The sequence below is a fragment of the Oryzias latipes genome, chromosome 6 (genome assembly GCF_002234675.1).
Source record: "Oryzias latipes chromosome 6, ASM223467v1".
Lineage (NCBI taxonomy): Eukaryota > Metazoa > Chordata > Actinopteri > Beloniformes > Adrianichthyidae > Oryzias > Oryzias latipes.
In genome coordinates this window covers 13,660,336-13,685,672 of record NC_019864.2, presented here as the reverse complement: position 1 = coordinate 13,685,672, position 25,337 = coordinate 13,660,336, and the positions used below count along the sequence as shown (strand labels likewise).

The 25,337-nt window shown below is 38.5% G+C and overlaps 3 protein-coding genes across 5 annotated transcripts in view; 1 reads left to right on the top strand and 2 right to left on the bottom strand.

The window, feature by feature from the left end:
• LOC101164227 (cyclin-dependent kinase 17) overlaps window positions 1–7,633 on the bottom strand; it is a 29,802-nt gene extending 22,169 nt beyond the window's left edge. Inside the window, exon 1 of one of the 2 annotated variants that reach the window (XM_020703897.2) lies at window positions 7,263–7,633. The gene's annotated coding sequence lies outside the window, so the exon portion shown is untranslated. The remainder of the gene's footprint in view (window positions 1–7,262) is intronic. The other variant, XM_004069536.4, reaches the window with a different exon arrangement.
• Window positions 7,634–8,949: 1,316 nt separating this feature from the next.
• On the top strand, window positions 8,950–13,788 carry LOC101163972 (unique cartilage matrix-associated protein-like). Of its 2 annotated transcripts, none has more exons than XM_023955696.1 (5): window positions 8,950–9,405; window positions 10,009–10,071; window positions 10,140–10,235; window positions 12,564–12,662; window positions 12,736–13,788. In XM_023955696.1, exons 1-5 carry the CDS (start codon window positions 9,333–9,335, stop codon window positions 12,831–12,833), a joined length of 429 nt encoding a protein of 142 aa, XP_023811464.1. In that variant the 5' UTR covers window positions 8,950–9,332; the 3' UTR covers window positions 12,834–13,788. The 2 variants fall into 2 exon arrangements, with proteins under 2 accessions (XP_023811464.1, XP_023811465.1); XM_023955697.1 differs by lacking the exon at window positions 8,950–9,405 and adding an exon at window positions 9,466–9,910.
• A 75-nt stretch (window positions 13,789–13,863) lies between these two features.
• Window positions 13,864–25,337, bottom strand: part of LOC101175563 (calcium/calmodulin-dependent protein kinase type 1D) — a 29,216-nt gene continuing 17,742 nt past the window's right edge. Inside the window, exons 4-11 of the mRNA XM_004069923.4 lie at window positions 22,250–22,388; window positions 21,645–21,771; window positions 21,352–21,427; window positions 20,020–20,132; window positions 18,634–18,712; window positions 17,245–17,332; window positions 16,984–17,146; window positions 13,864–15,512 (exon numbers count right to left, since the gene is read on the bottom strand). Coding sequence (XP_004069971.1) covers window positions 15,358–15,512; window positions 16,984–17,146; window positions 17,245–17,332; window positions 18,634–18,712; window positions 20,020–20,132; window positions 21,352–21,427; window positions 21,645–21,771; window positions 22,250–22,388 — 940 coding nt within the window. The 3' untranslated portion in view covers window positions 13,864–15,357. The remainder of the gene's footprint in view (window positions 15,513–16,983; window positions 17,147–17,244; window positions 17,333–18,633; window positions 18,713–20,019; window positions 20,133–21,351; window positions 21,428–21,644; window positions 21,772–22,249; window positions 22,389–25,337) is intronic.

Genomic DNA, 25,337 nt, shown 5'->3' with positions numbered 1-25,337 from the left:
ACTGATGATGATGAGCAGAGAGCTACAACCAGAGCTCAGGAGCTTCCACTGCTGCAGCATATCTGTAACATGACCTGCAGCGTGCCGACTGCCGTCTGGGACAAACAAGGTCGCAGCCTTTACGCTGCCTGTGCCGGGTTCGGTAACCCCCGTAACGTCACAGCCTTTAAGAAAACAGGGGCCCCAGAAAAGGCCCCGCCACCAGCAGCATCACAAACAGATTCAGCCGTCACAGTTGGCATAATTGAACGGTGAGCTCAGCTTTCTAAATCACAGCCTTTTCTCAAACTGCCCGAGACAATGAGGACATGAGGGAAGGAGCTGGCTCCGTTATGGGGTTCCTCACATAATGGAGGCTTTGTGCAGAGTTAAAAACGGTTTTTTTTCTAAACATGTGGGATGAAGCGGGGCACTGCGTGCTGCAGAGCTGAGCAGCACTAACAATTCAAGCAAACAGCCCTACCTTTGCCGCAGCACCAGAAACGTCAAACTGTGTTTAAGCTCCCAAAAGTGGCGTCAACAGATCTACCTCCTTTCAGTCTTTCCTGAAACAGCTTCAGCTCAGCCTGCGATCACACCCAACACCTGCCTTGGTGAGGCAGAGCTCATGCTGGCCTTATGGGGACAAATGAGCGACACACAACAGAAGGGGAGATTCAACACTGTTGGAATAACACAACTGCCATGGTTACAGAAGCTTGAGTGACAGGCAGTCCCCTCTGCATCTTCCCTGCCTCCATAAATGAGCAAGCAAGAGTTCCCCAGATGAAACAATCCAACAAATAAACAAATAACACTATTTTCATCAAATTGAACAACAATAAAAGAAACGTGCTCAGATTTTGAAGTATAAAGGTACTGCATGTACTTCGGGGAAGATAAACATACAGTGGAGCAAATAAACTACCGGTATTTGGCAGTCACTGATGTAGCAAGATTTTTGCCCTGCTATTTACATTTTTTTTAATCATATTGCGATTTGTTTTATTCCGTCTCTCACAGCTGAACCTATAATGAACATAACAGACCTCTCATATTTTTAAATGGGCCAACTTGCAAAGGCAGTGACAGATAAATAATTTCTTTTCCCCACTGAATGCATTATTTTACAAATATCCTGTATTTATTCAATCCATCTGCTGCTCATCCACTCATCCTTACAAGTCTGCAGCTACAGCATTTCTTTTTTATATAAACACCACTGCTGAGATTTATGTAAAAACAAAGACAGTAAAAGAGACGAAAACTAAAGAAAATGTGTGTATTTCAGCATAAATGAAGTGAGTAACAGTCTTTTCTGATGTTGCATTGAAATTCTCCTCAAACTCCATCAGAAGCTTGTTTTCATCTCACTGCTGGATAAAAGGACATCCTTGAAGAACAAGTTAAAGGCAGCATATGTTGCGTCAAACTATTCATGCAGCTTTTTTATGCATTCATGCCACCACACACGTGTGAATGACCAGAACCTTACACAGTCACAAGCCCAGGCTTTGGGGCTGAGAGCATGAAAGGACTTTTTGTCTTTGGTTTGCAAAACTGGTCTTTATTTTCTTTTTAATAATTGCACATAAGCCTGCACAATATACCGCAAATTTATCGTTATCGCGACATTAAGCTGTGCAATATGCATACCGCAAAAGACGGCGAAAATCGCAATAAATGGTTACCTTAAATGTGCTAAAACAAACTCATGGCAGCTTGAAATATTGAACAAATGAAATAAATCCCTTTATGCATTTAACCATTCGGAATGACCCGTTTACGTTGTTGATCAATCAGATGAGCCCTTTTATGTTTGATGTTTGCCTCCTACGTCGACGAGGGTCATTTGGAGTATAATTTTTAAACTGTTGCAGTGAAATGGAAATTATGTTTTTGGTTGTTTTGCTATTTGTTTATATACCGCAAATTATATCGTTATCACAATATTAATCACCAATATCGCATATCGCAAGTTTTCCTCATACCGTGCAGCCCTAATTGCACACTAGCAAAAGTCATTTTTGACTAAAAGCAAAATATCTGTAGAGACATTTTACTGTTTCTCCTTTGCTCGTGGTGTTACATTAGCTTCTGATGAAGGATTCTTCTAGATACCATCTGACAGTTATATTCCTGCTCCCCATCCATTTTTCTTCCTTATGAATAATAATATTCTGCTGATTGCTTTCTAAATTGAAATAACAAAAAGCACTTAATTAAACTAGTGTCATACGTCATGATCTTCTGCTTCAAAATGTAATTTTCCCCAAAATAGACTAATTTAAGAGCTTGAATAAAGTACTAGGTTCAACTGAGGTGATGAAACCAAACAATAAAAAGGAGATTAAACAAACGTTTTCATGCTTTTCTTTTTTTGGGGGGGGGAGGATGTACATGTGTAAAGTCAGAGTCTGGTGTTGTGAAAGCCCAGCATGAGTTATGAGTGATAAACCCGGACCTGCGGGCCAAGGAAGGGGTGAGTTCAGGACACGAGGCTCACATTTTTCAAGTGGCAGGAGGCAGATTGAACTCAACAGAGCACTGTCTTCAAATGATTTACATGAGGAAAACTACAGGAACAATTCTTTAAGTGTGAGGAAGAAGAAGAGATCTGCAGTCATTTTTGTCAGTTAAAGTTCTTTAGACTTCAAACGGATCTCTAAAGTTTCATATAATTATTTTTGGAGGATGTAAAGAGGCGCCACAAAAATAATTCCCTAAAAATGTAACTATATGTGGAAACAGTCAGCCACAAAACTGTAAAATATTAAAGCTCTGCGTAGATTAAGGAACATATCACAAAACTTCTTTAAATGTCACAAGAAAGTGCAGCTCCCTTTAAACGACACAAAGAATAAGAAACTGAGTTCTGTTTTTTGAATCGGGGAGTTCTCATCCTTTGTTTGTGTTTGGTGTCCCCTGGAGAAACTTCCAATCTGATCCAAACCTGACTGCAGTCACCTGTCCACCTTGGCTTGACCCCATTAGCATCAGAAAGAGAACAATCGGCCACCATTCCTGCAGCAGCAGACGCTCCTTCCAACCCGACCCAGCCCAGGCTGAAGGCAGATGGCAGGATGCTGTTATCAGAGCATCAGTGTCCGTTTCAAAGTGCAAACACAAACGGCTATTAGAAGTCTTTGTGGCCATTTCAGTTATCAGCCCCGGCTGTGGGCAAAACCTGCAGGGGCTCCAGCACGGAGCCTCAAATGCTACAGGCTTTTAGTGCAAAGAATAGTAAACTTGTGATGTAAGCTATGAGAAACATAGTTCCACTAGTGCAGTCAGCAGGTTTGTCATTAAAACAAAAATTTTAAATCGAAACATATAAAACAGCCAATTTTCCCACAAAAAGGGCCCTTATCTCTTAAAGTTCCACTCTGAACATCTTTTGATCTATTTTTAAAGCGGTCTTTTAGTTAACATTATGCCAAAAAACTTCTAGGACATCGTTTTTGCAGAGTGACAGTAGTTCATTCGAAATTCGCCTCAGAGTTGTGAGTGTGGAATAAGCCCACCCTAACTTCCCATCATCCATCTACTTACACTCTCCTGCTAGCTTACAGCCCCTCACAACCCCAACCTAACATTACAAGTGCAACAAAAATGGCGAAAAATTATTGGAGCTATCCAGCCGTACAGTTTTGATCCAGATTCCAGCTCAAAAGAGGAAAACGATGACCGATATGGATCTATTTGTCTACATGAGGATCCATCAGAACGGAGCGGAACGGGGAGCGTGTGGGCCGTCTTTATCAGAAAAATGCAACAAGAACATGTTAAAAACAACATTAGCATGATTCTCATTGTAATACTTCTTTAAATACACATACAAATTCCACAAACAAGTCCAGTTTTTGTTTAATGTGTTTTATGTGCAATCTAACGGTTTTCTTTTAATGTTTCCCTTACCAGAATGAATTTAGCAAAGTTATTTTTGCTTCGTTTTCAATATTAAGATTTAAACGCATGTTTATTCACTGAACAACATGCTAAGGTTGAGAGAAATAACAGGGTTTTCGATGTTTGTTTGGTAAAAACATTGAGAGAGAAACAAATACTCAAATATTCTTTTATCTTGCGAATCAAAAAATAATTGAATCTTAAGTTAATAGAAGGGATGAAACCATTTACTTTCCCCCCAATTCGGTTCAAATCTTGATTTTTAGGTAACAGTTTGTTTCAGTTTAGTATATGATTTGTGTTTTACAAAAAAATAAAGATAAAAAAAAAAACCTGTATTAAATTTGCTAATAATAAGCAAGTAACAAAAAAGAACGTTCAAATGAATCTTAAGACAATAAAAATAACCATGTCTCAAGAAAAAGTCTTAGATTTTCTGTCTTGCAAGAAAAAAATAAAATCAAGGACGTTTTTCAATAGCAAAATAATCTTAGTATGAGAAAACATGCCTTAAAATAAGAATTCTTGGTAAGACCATTTTTACCCCATTGGCAGATCTTTCTGCGTATACAAAGATTTTTTTTAAGATTGTTTTTATTATTTCTAGAGCAGCTGTTTTTGCAGTGTAGTCATACATTTTCAATTGTGCAACATACAGTTCAGTTTTTAACCAAGATTTGTGGCATCTCTAGTTAATGGAACTACGTTTATTAAATATGCACAGCTTTGCTACTGCACTAAAGAGGCTGTGAATGAAAAGGAATCAGCCTGCCTTACTAAATAAAGAGCAGACATGCGCTGAAAAGCAAATTCCAGCAATATTGAGGAGGGGAAAAGAAGCCGGCAGATCTTTTCTCCACCTGTTTTAGCCATCATTGCAACAGATATGCAGGCTATGAGCTTACTGCAGAATGTAAACTGGTTCCCAAGTAGACCAGGCTTTTTCAATGACAACAGACACCTTCAAAACACAGACATAAAATCAGGGTGTGGAGGAGGCCAAACTTGCAAGCAGCAGCTTTTTTTAGTGGGGCAACTGTAGGTGATGGAGCCGAGCTGCATGCCGGGGTTAATGAAGCCTGGAAAAGAGGAAGAGTTTGTATTCGTGGCTATCTTTAGCCAGGAGCGGGGCCCGCGACATCGCAGCTGCTCCCCAGTGAGCGGTGACACATTAACCTTCAGCCAGCTGTCTTGCCCCGCTTCAACCCCAGCTCAGTCACGGTCGTGCTCCCAAGACCTCAGAAGTCATCACACAGACGAAGATTCACTTTTCAGGACTCAATCTGAGATGAAAAGCCACTCTGAGCATCACCCCGGGTGGATTTATACCCCCACGTGGAGCAGGTGAAAAGGCTTCTGTCCACAGAACACATTTGAATTCACAACAGTCGTATAAGGAAAGCAAATCACCGTGAAGTTATGCAAAGAACGGTTTCGCCCATGTGCATTCACATACTGGACCATCATCTGATCTCCACTGGGACTCAGGGGATCAGCAGCGTGTGGCTACAGCTGTTTCCCTGCAGGTCAGGTTACCCAGCCACCGCCATCCCCAAGGCCCTCACCAAGGGAACAGCCCCACATCGAGACGACACACGAGGGGCGTGAGGCGCTCCGACAGCTCGCTGGCCGCCAGCATGAGCGAAAAAGCCAACAGCAACAAGCGCTTTGCAAAGAATCTCAGCAGTCAGTGGTTTTTAACCGAAAACCAGCTCACAGGAAACATGTCCTTTGGAGCTCTTTCATCAAACTTTCACAATAAAAGTTGCCAACGAAGTGCAGGTCAGCTTCAGACAAACACAAATCTGAATTTATGGGACAAAAATCCCTCTTAAAGTTTAAAAAATGATTTCATTTTAATTCAAATATTCCTTTAACAATAAAGGATCTCCACTAAGATATATCATGCAATGTCTTTGTTGTAGACTGATGAAATCTTGAGGGATCATTTTGCATTTTCACTGCTTTCAAGACAAAATTTCATCGAATCAAATTAGACTTCTTTGATTTACAGGACAATTCACTATTTCACTGAATAAAATATTGACTTATTTTTTAAATCTCTTTTAAAATTAACATTTTATGCAGTTTTAAAAAATACTTCACAAAACTGGCGATATAGCCCAAACAAAGTTGGGAAAATCATTCATAAAATTATGAGTTCCTATAATAAAAACTAACTGGAAACTTTCTTTTCTCTGAAATTTCAAATCAGTTTGGGGATTTGATTAATTTGTGTTAATTTACATAGATTTATTTAATATGAACATTTTTTAAATAAATAAAATCCTGGATGCAGCTCTATTTTCTTAAATAAATGAAGCCTGCATCCAGTCCTAGTTTGGTTGAATTTGCAGACATTTTACTCACAAAATGTGAGTTACCATGAAATTATTTTTAAACAATAACATCAGTGAGATATTACTTAGTTTAGGAGGAATGTTGCTAGGTTTGTACTTTGCAAACAGCTAAGAAAAATATTAGAATGCGGGGTTTAAACCTTAAGAAGACACTGTTGTGCAACAACAACAGCTTTAAACTGTAAGATTACTGTGATAGCCTAAACTGGGAGAGAAATCCAAATTATAATGTCCAAAGTCCATTTTATTTAATTATTTTTACAATTTAAGTGAAAAAATAAAGCTAGTTTGTCTTTTTGAATGTCAGAATCGTATCCCTTTGAAGGAAAACCAAGAAAAAATGTCCAGCTAGCTTGTTTTCTAGCAACAACAACAAAAATGCGTGACGCCGTCAGCGCTACGACGCTCTATCAAAATAAAAGCGTTTCTCTGTGGCCATCCAACACTGACCGACTTCTTGAGACGACGGGAGCTCAGGAATTCCCTGACAGTTGCACAGCTCCTCACAAACTGCTCCTCCTCCGTGTGTTCCCCCTGCAGGCTACCGTCTCGGCCTCCAAACGGAGCAGCTGTGGCCGCTGTAAGCGCGGTTCAGCTCCACAGACTGAATGCGGTCCGTCTCAAGAAGTTTACCCCGTCAAAGCCGCCGCAGATCTCGGAGACGCGGGTCAACAGAGTGTCCGCCTCGCGCAGCAAAATCATTTTCACCGCCTCGTTAGACTTCATGACAGCAACAAACAGCGAAGTTAACAAGCAGCGAAGTTAACAATTCGCCTCAGAAATGTCGCATTTTTTCGCCCCGCGTGCCTTGTTCGTAACCGCCATAGCTGCTGGGGTTTTATTCGATGCGGCCAAAGACTCAAATAGTCCCCCGCTTAACAACTCCACACTGCTACTGTGTTTAGTCGTGTGAACGCGGGCGGCTAAAAACACAATTCCTGCCATGGAAAAGAGCTTAAAGTTCACATTTAACCCGATTAAAACCACAAACACCAAAAACGTTACAATTCGTACCAGAAGCGATTGGCGCTGCTCCGACCGGAGTCCCCGACCTCGGAGCTTGTTCTTCTCAGGCCGGATGCCGTCTTTCCTTTCGAGGGTGAAAAAAAGAGCAACCAACTGCTGCTGCTTCTTCTTCTTTGTGGTTTCCGTGCGGTCGATACTTTCCGTTCCACCTTGTTTGTCGCCCTGTTCACTGGGGTCGTGGCATCCCGCAGCGCTGCGAGTTCTTCTTCTGTTTAAAGTTTGACACCCGAAGGAGAAAAAGGAAGTGCTTTCGCTAAGGTGTTCGTCGATGAGACCATGGCAGCGTGTGGGACGACGGCTGCTGCTTGATCTCTCTCTCTCTCTCTCTCTCAGTGAGTCCTCTCCGCCAGCTGACGCTGTCTTCTGCCACCACACCGCTGCCGGGCTATCGACGTGACCGCGAGGAAGCAGCGCCACCTAGCGGTAGCTTCAGCAGACGACTCCCTCAGTGCAAACACTGCCCCACAGCGCCCTCTGCTGGACAAAATATAAATAATAATTTGAAAGGTTAACGATGAGACATCATACACTACAGTACAGTGAGGTGAATGTAAACACGAAAGATGTTCATTCATTCATCTTCTTAACCGTTTATTCCCTTTCGGGGTCACGGGGTTGCCGGAGCCTATCCCGGCCACTTGGGCGTAGGCAGGGGATACCCTGGACTGGTCGCCAGTCTGTCGCAGGGTGGAATATCCTCAATCACACATCCATTCACTCTCACACTCACACCTATGGACAATTTAGAGTTGCCAATCAACCTATGTAGCATGTTTTTGGACGGTGGGAGGAAGCCGGAGATCCCGGAGAAAACCCACGCATGCACGGGGAGAACATGCAAACTCCACACAGAAAGGTCCCCCGTTGATGTTGTGTTTTTCATGTCCCCCAGCCGGGACTTGAACACGAAAGATACATAAAGTAAATAAATACCATAAAAAAAGGTTTTAGAGCGTAACATATTTTTGAATTATTACAGCAGTGGTTCCAGATAAGGGGAACATGTACCCCAAGGGGTACTTAATGGGTGCTATAATTATAATAATAATAATAATTCTTGGAAATCATCATCATAAATTCTAACAAAATTACTCTACGATAATTTTATATCTATCTAGCAAGTATTTTTGTCCACAGCAGTTTTTTTTAGCAATATTGGAAATAATCTGTGAATGAGTCTATCTTCCTTTTTAAAATAATTTTTCACCTCTAAATAATTTAGGGAGAAACGTTTAACTGGTTTGAAATCCGATAGCACTTTTTTCCTTAAAAAATGTCTTATACTTTAACTTTTTTTTAAAAAAGTTGTTTTGTTCATTTTTTTTTTAAATGCTTCATGACATCCAAGTTTGGGATGCCATTTAACATTTCAACAATATTGCTTTAAATTGTCTTGATACATAAAATTTGCCTATAGTACAGACAAAATCTTTAATATAGTCAACAAAAGGCAAAGTCAGAATCACTTCATAACAAAAATTTACTGACATTTACTGAAAAAAACATAATTTACAAATTTCCTTCTGTTTCAAAAACCAAAATCATATAAATTGTGTTTTTGATAGAAATCTTAAAGCATTTTCAAGCATCAGTTTTTGAAAACAGAATTTTTTATGCCTAAAGCGTGAGCCCAATGCACAGACTTTGTATTTTTTTACAGGCTTGTATCACACATTCCTGTTGCAGTAGCTGTTTTTTGCTCATTCTGTATTTATTATAACTTCTATCTTTTTTTTAAGCCAATCAATTCGACATATCATGTTAAAATGTCATTGTGTTTTTGAGGGGGATTATAATAAATGTTGAAACACATTTGCACCAAAAAAAAGTCATTTTCTAATGTTTTGTTCTCTGTTGAACTTTCCCATGTATCTTTCCTGTCCCAGCAAACCTCTTCACAACCATTTAATTTCTCCTCATTGACTAATTAACAATCCCACCGCCTTGGGTTTCCTCACAAAACAATATAAACATTCACTCTTTTCTGGGGCACAGCCAGGGTTCATGCTGGCATAAAACGGAGCAAAAACAAGTCTGCATAGTTTCCAGCACAATTTGATGCAGAGCAGAGAGAACCGGCCCAGGGGCCCATTTCAGCCTCAAGAGGGGACACATTTAACAAAATTCTTCTGTGAGTACTGGGCCAAAGATGTGGTGTTTTATTTTCTTCTTCTTGTTGTTATTCATGCCCCCTAATGACAAATGTGTGAAAGAATGAGAAAGGTTATGCTGTCTTAAGCCTGCAGTATGTTTTACCTTGATAAATCCAGAGTTTTTGCAGCAGTGACTGAAGAAATAGACCCTCACATGCTTATGTTATTGCACCGCACCACAAACAGTTACTTCAATTGCAAGGAAAAGTGTAAAGCAAAAATAAAAGCAAGAGATTGGTGAAGTCAAAACAAAATTCTAACACTTGCCTGTCACGTCAAAGCTCTGTGCAGGGTCACTCCCTCCCTCCTCAGACAGGCAGACAGCTCTTCCTCCAGGCTCCCTAGTCTACCTCTCACTGGACTCTCCTTCATCTCTCCCTCCTTCCCTCCTCACACCTCTCAACATTTCAGACACAGAGATGAAGATGTCTTGGACACACGCAACCCCCCTGGCCCTCCTTGCTGTGTTTGTTGTACTCTCCTGTCAGTCTAATGAACACAATCTTCTCTTTTTGCCAAAGCATGCATTTCATTATCAGTGATTTGGTTCAGATTTCTTAATCTTCTGCCCTAAAATGCAGCGTCTCCAGAGGCCGACTCTGCAGCTGTGGCCAGCAGCACAGGCAGCGTTACGGATCCTCAGGGTGAGCTTTGTTTCTGTTTGAGTTTTTAAACCGCTCAAGGTTCTGAGCTGAACCCCTTTCCTCTGCAGGTCCGCTGAAGAGGATCTTCATGAAAGAGGCAGACGCTGCAAACTTCTTCAGGAGGCGCAGCAGACGGGCTGTGAAGTCTCAGGATGAGCTTGACGGTGAGTTTGTGGATACTGCTCTGTGCGGTAACGTGCAGGCTGTAGAAACTTTTATGTGCCTTTTATGATAAAAAATAAAGCTGTTCAGTTCTGAATAAAAAAGTGTAATCAGTGCAAAATTATTGACTTTAAGGAAACTACCAGTAAAAATGTATTAAGTCAAAATGTGTTAGGATTGTTTCACTGGTGTTCGATCACCTGTAGTACCTGTATTCAACATAACAAAAGTCATGACATATAGTTCTGGTATTGTTTAGAATAAATCATTGGATCTTTGTACATAGTTCAGTGGAACTTTGCCGGATATTTTAGACATTTTTCTCTTAGTTTTGACCTTGTCTTGGCTTTATTTATCGATTTATACATTTTTATTTTGTCTCTACATCTTTGATCTTTTGTTCCTATATATTATATTTTTTTTCAGGAAATAAAAAGAAAATATTTACCACTTAAAATAAAAATCTTTTCCACAGTTTCAGGTTTATTGTGGAATTCTTATGTAATATAATTAAAAAGCTGTGGAGGGATATCAAGCATTGCTACAAAAAAAAGTTTTAAAGATAAATTAATCAAGCAAATTGTAAAGTAAAACAAAGATCAAAAAGACTAAGAGTTAAGTACAATCTGCTGTTGTTTGTTTGGATTTATCCTTTTAGTGACACAAATGTTTCAGATATTGTACAATAGGGCATATTAAATGCTTTTCTATCCTGAATGAATCCTTTTACCTGTTTTGTCACAATTATTTAATGTAAAAGATGCAAAGTTGTGCTAAAATAATAGCAACCAAGTAGATACATATGTCTTTGGTTAATTCTGCTATTAGCTAAAGAAATAACCTGCAGAGTTCATCTGCTTTGGACCAAACATGTCCGTGTAACCACAGCAGCCGCCAGCTCTTCATTATTCTTGACTCGGCCTGGCCAGGAAATACCTCATACCTGTTTTCTTGCTGGAGGCAGCAGCAGGAGCCACAGGCCAAGATGGATCTCAGCTCACATCCTGTAGCACATACAAGCATTTCTCAAACTGTCCAACATGGTGACTGAAGAAACACTAACGCTGCTCTTCCAGTGGCAACGTGTGAGCACACTGTGCTCCTTTGAATCAGAATTATGCAACGCCATGTGTATGTGGCAACAAAATCTCAGTGCGTGCTGCTGAGGGAAACCGAGCAGAGAACAGATAGGGATGGATGAAGTGAGTGGGTGAGCAGTTGGATGTTGAATGTGGAATGTGCCAATATCCAAGCAGACGGGGGTCAGAGGAAAAAAAAGAAAAAAGAAAAAGTGAGACACACAAGCTTTCCTCTGCAGTCTCCTGCTGCGAGGTGCTGACACGAAAGGATGACCCTCCTTATGAAAGAAGATTTATCAAATGGATATCAGCTGCTTCAGTGGGCGGTTTAAAACTATTTGAAGCAACAACTTTAAAAGTGACGCTTCCTGAATCAAAGTATTTAGTTAGTTAATGCTACCTGCAGAACGCAGAAACTCTGAAATATTGATGGTACCAAGCTGATCTAAAAAGTGAAATAATTCCTTGAACAGAAAGTCTTTTTTTAAAGGATTTAACTGGTGTGCAAAGTTTGTAAACAAATAACTTAAAATCTAATTCTGATTTGAAAAGTTTCACTTCCAACTTGATCCTTTTAATCTTGTCGTTTTCAACCTAAACTCCCAGCATGCACCTCAGCATCCGGTGCATGCATAAACATAACCTGGAAAAGGTCACAGGGCGCGACCTTTCTTTCTAAAGGTTAGAGTTGCAGCTTTAAACCTTTCATGCCTCAACTTTTGCTGCTGCGGCTGAAATGAGTTTTACTGCCGTCATGTAAGGAGCAATACATTCTAGATTCAAGGAGTTTTTACCTGGTTTTTTTTTGAACATTTTGAAACATTTCCATTAATCTGTTGCTATTTTTCTAAAGCCAGCATCAATATTCATCTGAAATATTACCGCCGTTTAAGATGTTGCCTTAAATGTCAGTTGGTACATTCTGCTTTGAATTCAAATGAGTTTAAATCTATCACAGTTAAAAGGAAAAAAAGTAGCCTGACTCAGGTTCTGTGTCACAGTTTAAGTTTCATATTCTGCTGACAGTTCTTCCTTCTCTCTTTTGGAGCCTTGTTGTTTTAAGTAAAATAAATAAGTTTAGTTTAAGGAAATGTGAAACTTTGATGCTAGCAGTAAAATAAATCTGGCCTTGTTGGCTGTTTCTACGTGTACGGAATCAGATTTGATAGGAAAGAATCCATTAATCAGATCTTCTGAGGGGAGCATGAAAATGACTTCATTTTGCAATGATCTTCCTGTTTGTGTGTGCAGCTGAGCAGAGGCAGGTTATAGCTGCTGATGAGCGGAAGAGAGAATTTCATGAGGAGAAGAGGAACGAGTTTGAGAGCTACGCCGAGGAGGATAACGACGGTCCGTGAAGGTTTCCTATGTGATGCAGCTGATTCAGCAGGAGAGCTAACTCATGTCCTCCTGATCTCCTCAGAGGTAAACGAGAGAAGCAGAGAGAGTACGGAACAGTGGAGAGAGTTCCAGTACGACGGCGTGCATCCACCCCACGAGGACAACCGCCACTCCAACTGACACCCCGGAGCACAGATGCAGGGAGACGGGACAGAACTCAAGATGCAAAAGTAGATATTTAAGCAAATATATACAACGTTTTTCCATTTTAAGCCTGTAAAAAAATTAAACAGACTTCCTAATATCATAGATTAACCAAATTTGTGACAAATACATAAGCATTTGTTATAAGTATCAGGGATAAATGACAGCACGGCATGGTTTAATTCTCACTTTTAAACGGGAAGATCACAATCACTTTAAAATGTTTTATATTTTTAAATATGAGCTAAGTTACATTTATAAGGAACCCAAAAAAGTAAAAAAAAAAAAAAAGCATAAACTTAAACACTTTTTTTAATAAACTTAAAACTAAATCTTTTATTTTATCTTTTTCATTTTAGATAGTTGGTATCAGAATGAAACTAAAAAATAAATAAAGTAACCAGTAACTTCTGATGTGTTTTTCCATTTATCCTTATACACACCAGCTTAATTCCCTGTGATTTTCTTGAAATTCTTCTTGTGAAGAATCCTGTTTATTACTAATTGAAAATCATTTAAAAAAAATCAGCAGTTTGGTTAGACCATTTATCATATATATAAATATATAATATAATGCATTAAATAATATACCATGATGAAATAGTTCTATAACCTCACCTCCACACAGTTTTCCTGAGATTCACAATCATTTTTAGGGATAGTTTATGATTGATCGTTCTTCTACAAACTGTACACTGAACGGGTCCTAGTGAAGCCGCCCCAAACTATGATACTACCACCTAGTTTAACAGATGGACAAGGTTTACATGCCACAACAAATTCAGTTTCATTTTCATTTCAATCAAATTCAAACTTTTATTTTCATTACATATAAGAGCATCAGTGTGAATCGCTTCGTATATATTTACTGTACTGATGTGTGCAAAGTGTAACTTGATATTTACTTTCAATTAAAGCAAAAACAACCATTCCCCTGTGTCTTTTACTGTGTCTCGATCTCTTTGCAATAGCACTGTGAAAATAAATCAAAGAATAAACACACAAATTCAGAGTAAATACTGTAGAGCTTTGTATTTACAATAAGTAGACGCTCAAAATCCATTTCAATATTTACCAGAGTTGTGCATGATTCAAGACTGCGAAGCCCTTTGAGTTGGGCGTGTTCACGTGTGTGTCCCCCCCCCCCCCCCCACACACATTCATGTTAGGTGAGTGAAATTAAATAGAGGTACCACAGAGAAAATACAAAGACAGATCCCATCTCCTCTCTGTGTGAAAAGTCTCTGGAGAAGGAGTGGGAGACAGAAGGATAAAGAGTCTTTCTGTGAAATTCAACAGGCTGGTATGAAAGCACAGTGATTAAATACAGTGACTGAGCTGCTCCCAGAGCTGCCAGATCATGAGCGGAAGGAAGCAGAGCACAATATTTATACCACTCAACTGTACAATACTGACCTGACTGCAATGGGACAAATTGGAATTCCTCGCTTCGTATTCAACTTTGATCACATCACATAGGAACATTTCCCTTTAAGTTCATTTAAAAGGAGGTTAAAAGAACCGTCTGAATAAGAAAGAAGACATCTGTGCCAGTGGCAAATTAGGAGAATTTTAGTTCTATCTTGTCAAACAATTTGGATTTAAAAAAAAAAAAAAAAAAAGCAGTGCTCGATCGTATTGAGAAGTTTTGTTAGCTTCATGTTCACATCCCTGCAGATCCCTGAGAACTGGTCATAAAGCAACAACGCGTGGCGCCCTCCTGTGGTCGGGGAAGACTTTAGACCCATCACAGAAAAAAATAAAATATCCTTCAGAAATTCTTTAGCTTTGTCAGATAATACAGTAGTTCTTAGTCCAGTTTTATGATCAATGAGTGATATTGTAAGAAAATAAATACTCAAAGACATAAGTGTAATGTACCAGTCCACTGCAGTCATAAATGATTGGGTGTGTCCTGCCCGGGTTTAGCAATTACACATCCAAAAAGCAGACACAAAACCGACTGCCGTTTTGTTGGAAGTGGGGCGCTCTGAGCCATCGCAAGAATATATCACAGCAAATAAACGAGAGCTGTGCGAACCACGAGGAGTTCAGGGTGCGGGTGACGTTATAGGTATTTACCACAGTTTGAAGCCTATGTTTCACTTGCATAAACATGACTCCACGCAACAAATCCAGGCAGAATATTTACACAAGGCATATATCGGAGTGTCCCATCACAGTCAAAAAACAGAAAACCAGACAGCAGCATCATCTTTTTTCTTTTGCGTGGACCTCTCACAGCAGGTGCTGGTTTGCTGGCCGCGCTTTTCAGGTGAGACCTCCAGGTCTCTGTACAGATTCAGCCATGCAAAACGGAGCGGAGCCAGTGCCCCTGAAATTCCTCCGACGCTTTGCAGAAACCAACGGGAGGTTGCGGGATTGGAGAACTGGGCGACGACATTGATTCACGAAGCCTGGGCAGGGGGTTTGGTTTGATTAACCCCCCCACGTCTCAAAGCTCTGTGGTCTCCCAGCTCACCTCCCGCGGAACCTGGCGTCATTTAGTCCCCGTGTGGATGACGGTAACAGTGGAGGGTCGCGGTCGTGGCGGCTCAGCCACCGCTGGAGAGTCATCCCGTGGAGCCGGAGCGGAGGCATCAGAGTCCTGATTGAACACTCTAACAGCAGATGGTAGAGGTGATATAGGAGGACCTAGGAGGAAAAACGGAATCCTTTTAACTAAAAAGTTGATTTTATTAAAAGAAGAAAAAAAAAACCTCCCTGTGCACAGATATTAAGACCTGCATCAAATCGTTGTCCCACCAGGTTACGGTAGTTTTTAGAAAAAGACATAGCTGCTACAAATAAATAAATTAAACTTCAGATGAAAACTGAAAATTATTTTAGACTTTCTTTTTAGCCCTTGACACCGAAATTTATTTCCAGCCATAAATAAAAAATAATTTGTGTTTTTTCTTTCCAGTCAATGCTTATTGGAATGCAAAATTGGAATAAGGAATAAGGACAATTAAAACAAGGACAAACAGATTAAAAAATAGCTTCTATCCAAGAGCCATCGTGGCCTTAAACGCTGCTAAATAAAGTTAATTTATTAGGGAAGCGTGCAATACCATGACAAGATGTAACCTCCTTTTTATATTTTTGTATCTTTTTTATGTTTTTTATCTTATATTGTCTTATTTCCCAGTTTTGGTTTTTTATTTTAATTTGACTTTTTTATTATTCCACCGGAAAAATTGCACTGTAATTTCGTTGTAGATTTACAATGACAATAAAGATATTTCTATTCTATTTAAGGTCATTTGGGAGGATTGGTGGTTTATTGTATATTTGCATCAATAGTGATCAATGGGTTAAAATACTAAGTTGTAGTTTTGGAGAGAGAAAAAAAAGATCTTTAAAGAACTGTAATTTAAATTTAAAAAAAGCCATTTATGTTTTTTTTGTAGTTTTATTTATATAAAACCAACAAAACACAAAACAGCATTGAAAATTATATTTTATCCAAAAAATTGGTTTTTAATTAAAATAAATAAATAATTAATAATAAAGATTTTAGTCAAAAAATGTAATGTCCAAAGATTTTTTTAATAAATAAGAGTACATAAAATTGATTAAAATGAAACGATTACAAAACAGTCTTTTTATACAGTTGACATTCAATTCAAGTTAAATTTGTTCTCAAACTTGGATTATTTGTCTAATATCAGGGAAAGGTTTAACAAGAACCACTCTGATCTAAATCTGCAGAAATAACAAAGCTCTGATAGTTGGGACAAACAAAGAAATCTATCTTTTTGTCTTCATTTGTTTGGTCACGTCTCAGGAAGCTATATGTTGTTTTGTTATTTGATTACCCCCTGCATAAACTGTCCATCATTTGCATCTCAAAATTATGGATATTGCCCAAAAAAAATGATCAGAATATTTCCAGGCAATGTCTCCCAGGCTTTGGAATACTAGATGCGGAGCCGTTTCTGATGAGGATTTCAAAAAGGTCCTTTTCTGGTGGGTTTTTTAAGCATTCAGTTGGCTTCTAAGCCAACCGCTTTGCTGCATTTTAAATGGTTATCTATCTCAGCGGAGTAAAAGCGCATCCGAGTGTTGTGCTTCAATTCAGACATGGTTGTGTTGATCGCAGCCACCGTCTGGTGTCACTCACAGTCCTTCAGGGAGAGCGGCGCGCAGTCCACGGACTGGCTCTTGGCTGGAGCTCGGCCCTGAGGGCTCGGCACAGAGTTGGAGCTTTGGATGCTGCTGCCAAAGCTGGTGCCCAGCTGCAGGCGCCTCATGTGGCGGATCACAGCTGTGGCGTTAAAAGCTTGCTGTAGAAAGAGGGAGCAAAACAGATGAGAGATTCAAAACAAGGCGTTTGGGTGAGTCTTTATGACAGCAGTACGGGTTGCTTTTTAAATACACTTACCCTCCACTTGCTTTTGGCAAAGTTTTTCCTCATCTGCCGGCTGACTGACTCGTGGATGTTCTTACACAAAGCGGTGTCTCCAGCGATCCTGAGAGCAACAAAATGGACCCAAAAATAGCCATTTGTTAGTGAAAATCTTAAAGAACCACTCCAATGAAAATCTCGTTTTTGTTGTTTTAAGATGTTCTTGTGGAATTTTTCTGATGATGAAGGACAAATATAAAGAAAATTAATCATTTATCTTATTAAAATCGTAGTGCATCAGGAGCAGACATAAAACAATGCCATTTGAAAAAGATTGTATTTGTTACTTTGAAAATACGCTGGGTGGGCCATAACCTCCCTGCTCTGGTCCATTCTGATGTATCCACTTATAGACAGATCCATGTACGCCTCTGTTTTTTCTTGTCGGAGCTGGTATCTGGCTTAAAACTGTACGGCTGGATTGCTCTGATATTGTTCCCCATTTTTGTTGAACCGGTAATGTTAGTTTGGGGTTGTGAGGGGCTGTGAGCTAGAGGGTGAACATGTAAACAGAGAACTGAGAAGAAGAGGGAGCGGGGTTGCTCCATGGCAGAAGTCCCGCCCACAACTCAGAGGTGAATTTCTATTGAACTTTAGGCTAAAAATGTCAAAATTTGAAGAAAAAAAACATTGGGAACGCTTTTAGAATAGATGATTGGAGTGGGGCTTTGAAGACACCATCTTTCTATCGAATTGGTTTATTCAATAGTAAAGGAGAGTTTAGTATTTCCCTCCACCGGGTCACGTCTGGATACCTATAGCCGCCTGTCTGCACTTGCCATTCCTGAGGACTCATTCTCATGCTGTTTTCCTGTTTGCCTCCATCATCTATTCTCATTCTGCTGCAGGACTTCTGACTGATGGCCTGCTGTTTTTTGTGTGGAAGTAATAGTCACATTCATCATAATATCTCCTTATGCTTAATGAAAGTCATTTTTCTCCATCATGACACCGGTTATGGCTGTCACCCTCTGTTTGAATGTCTGCGAGCCCACCACCACAACAGCCCCCATTAATGCCTAACAGACTTATTGCCACCTCAGCTGGAGACAGCAGCCCACGCCGGCGCGGCCTCATTAGCACTGACGCAGGCCAAGGATGACATCGCAATTGTTGATTACGGTTTCCACAGTCTTCAAGGGTCCTTCAGGAGATCCGCCTCTAATTGGCAGACATTTATTCAGCAGATTTCTCTCAGAGAGCTGACAGAGCCCAACAGAGGTGGGCTGGCGGCTCAGAGCCATGGTGACAGATGACAGTGGGAGGACAGGCTCTCCATGACAAACGCATGAGCCCCGCAATCTGCGTCATTCTGCTGTGTAATCGCAGCGCAATGTGTGGCTTCTTATGATTGAAATTCCTCACCAGGGGTGCTCAAGAGCCTGATCGCACGTGAACCTCTTCTCCGGGTCCTTCTCCATCAGACAGCTGATGAAGTCTTTGGCTGTGGAGGGAAAAGAAAGAGGGAAGTCGCCATCCGCTAAAGCCCTTCTGCACTCGCTAGCCCTTAATAGGGTTCACACTTTATTCATGGTTGACCTCATGTGTCTCACTGCAAGAGTTCTGGCAAAAAAACAGGTAGAAAATGAGGGAATACAGGAAATTTAAATCCACCTTACTAGATATAGCAAAAATATGATTTGTAGAAAAAGGTTTCTGATGGGAAAAACTCAACAAAATGCCTTATTTTCTCAAAATGAACATCTAAAAATACTTATCTAAAGTGAGCAACAATCACTAATTCTGCTAAACAATGAGAACAAAACGTGAGCTTTTTCTCCTAAGATTCACAACTTGTGATTCTTTTTTCACCTCTTCAAAACCCGATAGATTATAATAGAGATCAAAACATTACTACAATATGAAATAACATTTTAATTGATGGTGACTTCCTCGATAATTGCATAGTCCTGAATTTCCAGTGTTGTCATTTTGAACAGCTGTTTAATAATAATGCATTAATGCTGATTCATAGAAAGGAGCTTCATCTGAGTCCATCTAAAGGACAAATTAATGGCAATTTGATTTTAGACGCCATGTTTGAGTGGGAGGAAGGTAAAAATGTTATTGCTTTACTGGAATCCAGCAAAACAGGCTACATTTACTAAAAGTGACGATGATGAACGAGTTAAAAATAGGCCCCCAAAAAAAGAAACGGGTAGAAGTCTGTTTGGTTCTATTTACAAACAAACTACACATTTAACTTGAAGACAAAAACTTGCTCCAAAAAGTGTCTGAAAAATAAGTAATTTTCCATAGTATCTTTGATAAAGAAAACCCCCTAAATTTGACACATGGACAGAAGATCCCACTTCAAAAGGCAAAATGGTTTGAAGAATTGGAAGCAGCCCACAAAACTTTAATTTCTATGCCTAAAAACAGTAAAACTGTTCATTAAAAAACCCTGACCTGTAAGTTTCTGATTCTAAAAGCTTATTTTTCTTTGTATACCTCACAAATATTTAAGCCCACAAAATCACTTTTAATTAATTTAATTATTTAATTAAAGATTAATTATATTTACCGTACTTGTTACATCATCCCCTTCTGAATAAACTGAATGTGGAGTTTAGAAATAGATTTTATATTGAGAAATACTGATTTATTTACATTTAAAGGGGAAAACACTTAATGTTTTTGGTCACTATCTTTGGTTCATAAAGAACAAAAGAGCTACAAAAATTAAGCAAGGACATCTAGAAAGCTAAAAGTTGGCGGTGGAGACCATTGAATAAAGTCCACTCAACTGACCTGAATCGGATATGTCGTCCCAATATGGTGCGTCAAACTCATAATCTGCCTTGAGAATCTGCTCAAAGAGCTTTGAGTCATTCTCGTCGTAGAAAGGGGGGTAGCCACAAAGCCTGAAAAGATTAAGTTAAAATAAGATAAGTCCTCTTCCCTGTGTTGCACATTTTAAGCCCAATTCTGTTTTAGATTTGGGTTAAAAACTGTAAAAAGCAACTTTATTTCAACTGAGTGACAGTCTGATATTTGTAAGACAAGAAACAGCAGAGAATGATGTTCAGGAGGGAAAAACAGCACAATAACCAGTCATTTGTCGGTCTTAACCAGTGAAACTTGATATGAAACAGACTTTAATTTAGAAAGATGGAAGATGTTAGATTCTGTGAAGTGGAAGGCTTGCTTGTGTGAAATCACACTTTACATCAAAAACACTATTAATGGGTAACACCACCAGGGGCTTTCTCAGTGTTGGCAAGTCACAGCACTTTGCCTTATTATGGTAGAATACCAGCAACACTTTCTACCAAAGAACTTTAACAGCACTGTTTTACAGCTGATGGATTTTAATTTGAACTTTAATGACAAACTGATTTTGTGGTTTGTTTTCTTTTTGTTGTTGTGGAAGACCTATAAAAGGAAAATTAAACTCAAAATTGCGTGTCTGAGTATTTTTTATTCAGTGTTGTGAACAGGAGCAGATGAAAAATGCTGTTGGAAAAAGATTGTATTTTTGATGCTGGGCGCGCCTCAAGCTCCCAGCTCTGCTCTATTCTGATGCATCCTCTTATAGAAGACTAAAACCATACATGTCTTTGTTTATTCTCATCCAAGCTGGCTCTAAAAAGTACGTCTGGGTAGCTTCAGTATTGCAAGCTATTTGTGCTGCACCGGGAAAGTTAGTTTGGGGTTGTGAGGTGCAGTAAGCTACCGGGAGAACCAGCAAACAGAGGACTCTCAGAAACAGGGAAAGAAAGGAGAAGCCCCGCCCCCCAACACCGAGGCAATTTTCTAGTGAACTACAGAAACTAGAAAACAACACAGGTAGTTTTATTTGGGCTACAAATGGCATAATCATGTTTAAAAGACCACTGGGAACGCTTTTAAAATAGATCAAAAGATGATCAGAGTAGGTCTTTAATCTGATCAGAATCTATCAGTTTGTGACTTCCCTGGTCTTTCACCGATACCTTACAATACGTTTCACCTTTAATGAGCATTGAGCTTTTAAATCTCATGTTGGTTTTTGATCTGAATAAATGTTTATTTTTCTGAAATGATGCCCACCCAAACATGTATTAAGAGACTCGTAGTGAAGATTTAATAATTAGTACTCACAGGATGTAAGCAATGACTCCAATGGACCAACAGTCCACGGCTTTGCTGTAGGGCTTCTGTGCCAGAACCTCTGGAGCTGCAAGAACATTTTTAAATGAACACAGAACCTAAAATCCAATGCAAACAGTCTGGCCTTCTACCATAAGTCTAATCCTCCACAATAATTGCAGCACATGACTAAATTTAACCCGTGGCTACTGGCAGATTAAACTAAGTAATGTTTGGCCAACTCGTACATCCAATTATCTTTGAGTCAGTTTCCATCAATGCCAAGGATCACAGGTCATCCTCACCCACGTATCCAGGAGTCCCGCAGGCCGTGGCCATGACGCCACCCGTTCCCTCCATCTTTGACAGGCCAAAGTCACTGATCATGATCTTGGAGTCATCATGAGGACTAAAGTACAGCAAGTTCTCAGGCTGAAACAGTAAAAAAAAAAAAGAAGGGAAATATTTGTCATGTGCCATTTATTTAATCTATTCAGAAAGTAAAAATGAACTGACTTAGTTTTCACAAATCCGGGCATGAAAAATGTGTTTATTCAGATTAAAGCCTTCTCCCTTTGGGGAATGGGGTGCTGCAGCTTTGACCATTTGGGGGTTTAAATCCAATATAATGAGGCAGAGATCCAACTATGGAGGTATAATTTTACTGTAGAAATGAACCCAAAACCTTCCATTTTTGTGGTGGACTCTCATCCTCCAGGCCACAGAACAAGTTATATCAGCCAAGATGCTCCATCTGTTTACTTAGAAAGAAAATCCCGGCCACTTAACCTCTTTGGATGATCAGGCCTAGATGTGGCATCAGTTAGACGGGTTAATTAGAAGGGATTTTCCCCGTAAGAAGACTTAAGATGTGGAAGTACTTCAGTGCACCATTAGGGTGTTGGTGTACCTTCAGGTCTCTGTGCACTATTCCCATGGAGTGCAGGTAGTTGACTGCATCCAAAACCTGCCGAATGAGCCTACTGGCATCCATCTCTGTGTAGAAACCCTTTTCCACAATCCGATCAAAGAGTTCACCTCCAGACACCCTTAAACGAGACAACAGGACAAGTTTACATTATTTTGATAGCAGGTTGACGGGTGTAAAGGTGTAAAGGTGGCATCAAATAATCAGAAGAATAAGAAAAATACAATAATACTTTTAAACAAATAAACACACAAACTCCATGTTTAATCATGTTATCAATCATCATATTTAATCCTTTTTCAAGAGCAATGAGAAACAGAACATTGAATTTTAGGTGTTACAGTTTTAGCTCAAGTCATCAGTAACAAAATAAAAAACAAAAAAGTTTTCACTCCTGATTGTGGTGTTAGAAATATCAAATCAAACCAAATCAAACTTTATTGATATAGCACTTTTCATATAGAACATAACACTAAGTGCTTAAATATGTGAATACAACTTCTAACAAATAAGATAGAGACATCAGCAGCGTCCAGGAGATATCCAATTCTCACGCACGCAGAGACTCAAGACAAGCAGACTGCATTGTGACAACCTCAGAGGCTGTTAGGATGAGACAAACCACTATTTGGTTTCACGCACTTGATACCAACTGTCAAACACGGCAGCGGAGGTGTCATAAATTAGGTTTCTCTTTCTCGACTATAAAATTATAACTATAAAATTCTCCGCCTACCAGTTAATGCTTAGAAAAGGCTGAAAGTTTTAGAATTCATCAATGACAATGCCTATGTTTAAATTTTAAAACTCAGAAAGCTCATTACAAAACATATTAAAGCCCTATTATAAACAATAGCTTATAAAAGGTCCTTTCTATAAAAAGAAAGGACCCCAAATTTCTCTCCAATATGTTACAATCTTATAGACAAACCGTAAATTGTTACTTTGCAGGACTACTACTTAATTATATTTGAAAAGTGAAGGAATTATGAGATACTTAGTGTTGCCTACATGTCTTAACCTTTTAAATAACCTTTTACTTTTTATTTTACTTCACAGCATTTCTTTGTCATAAAAAAAATAAATAAATAAAAATACAAAAAAATAATAAAACAAATGATAAATCAATTATTTTTAATTGTCAAATTGATTGAATTTTAATTATATTACTTCACTTGTTTAAAAAGATTTTTTTTGAAAAGCTGATTCATGATTTTTTCCTAATGAAACATCATTTTGTACATATTATTAACTTTTGATACTTGATCAAATTTTTCTATGAAAATTCCTGAAACAGTGTTTTGTCTATTTTACTGACATATTATTGTTTTTTTTAATCATATCAATGACTTTTATAAGTAACATAATCTGCATATATTTTGGATACTTCATTGCCATGTTGATTTCTAAAAGTTATTTTTCCCAAAATAATTTAAGTAATTCATCTTTGTAATGTGTTTCAAATTGATTCAAAAATCTTTCCTAATGTAGCATGATTTTGCACATGTTTTTAACTTTTGATACTTCATGAAATTTTGCTATGAATGCATAATCTGCATATATTTTATATAACTGATCTGCATTTGCAATGTTGATTTCTGAAATAGTTATTTTTAAATAATAATTTAAGTAATTCATCTTTGTCATGTGCTTTATTGATACTTTACGATTCTTAATTCTGTCTGATAAAAGTTATGAACTGGATATTGATAAATCATGTTATAAAATGGTTATAGTATAACGGGGTGGGATTTTATAAATTCGCTTCCTTCCACTCCCTTTCAAGCAATGTTTATTAATATGCCTATTTATCCTAAGTTTGATTAGTTAATGTATGAATGTATAACTGATGATTGTATTGCTTTTGTGTGTCATTTCTATGTGATTGCTTGAAATAAACCATTTCAAATTCAAAAAAAATTCAAAATTCAAATAAATCCAATTAAAGGCAGACTGAGAAAAAAGCTGGTTATTTTCAGAAGTTTGCATGGGTTTACGATTAAGAGATGCTGTGATCAGATCCTTATTTTTTGACACAAAAAAAAAACTATTTTTAACGGTAGTGAGCTAACCTTTGCACAAACAGCATGATGTAAAAACAAAAACTAAATGTTTTTTGATCCCTTTGGGTTTTCCATCTTTTTGTTCATATATGATATAACATGCTTTTTGTCGATTTCAACCAAAAATAAGAGCAAAAAAATCTGTCATAAACTAACCACTGAAGCTTTGCTTTAATTTTTACAATGAGTCTGTCAGTCATGCGACCTCAAGTCAGTGACTCAGTCAGTTCTCAGCTGAATAATGCCCCTACATGTATTCACAATGATAATCTAACATCATGAATGTATTTTTGGGGGGTCTATTAGACATTGAAGAAGCTGCAAGACATTTATTTTGAAAAAATGCTGCAAAAAACTTTGATTAATACTACAAATCTGTGTAGTAGTGTACAAATCAATTCTGCAATTAAATCCTTTTTACCAGTCAAAATTTAAGTTAAAATTGTTACTTTACAGAAAAAATGTTTACAGGCACATGACCTATTATTCTATTCTCTTGTTAAATAAGTAGATAAATAGAATTAAATGTTTGGTCACTCCAATAAACTATTTAGTTAAATGTGCAAAAGTTACATATATTAACTTGTTTATCTTATTTTCACAACTTTTATTTTGAGAAATCTATTTGTCCTGGTAAGTTTGATGTATTTCTTTAAGCACACACATTTGACTGGTACTTACTAAATGACAGTCTTGTCCCAAAAAAATGTAACAGCTTAGTGAAAAAAGCTCTTTCAAAAGCCCATTTTTTTTAAGTTGTCTTGCATCTATCAAATGTCATCCTGACATTTTGTACCAATGCAGTGTTTGCCACTAATGCACATGCCATTCAATACTTTCAAACTACAAAAGATAAAGGCAGAACACTAAATGTGACAATGTGCCTGCTTTTATAAACAACTGCCAATAACCTCTTATGTTAAAGAGACTTTAAGGCAACATTAAGCACCTTACAGAGATAACGAGAGGCCAGAGAACTGCTGGCTAAACTGACAGTCCATTAGTCA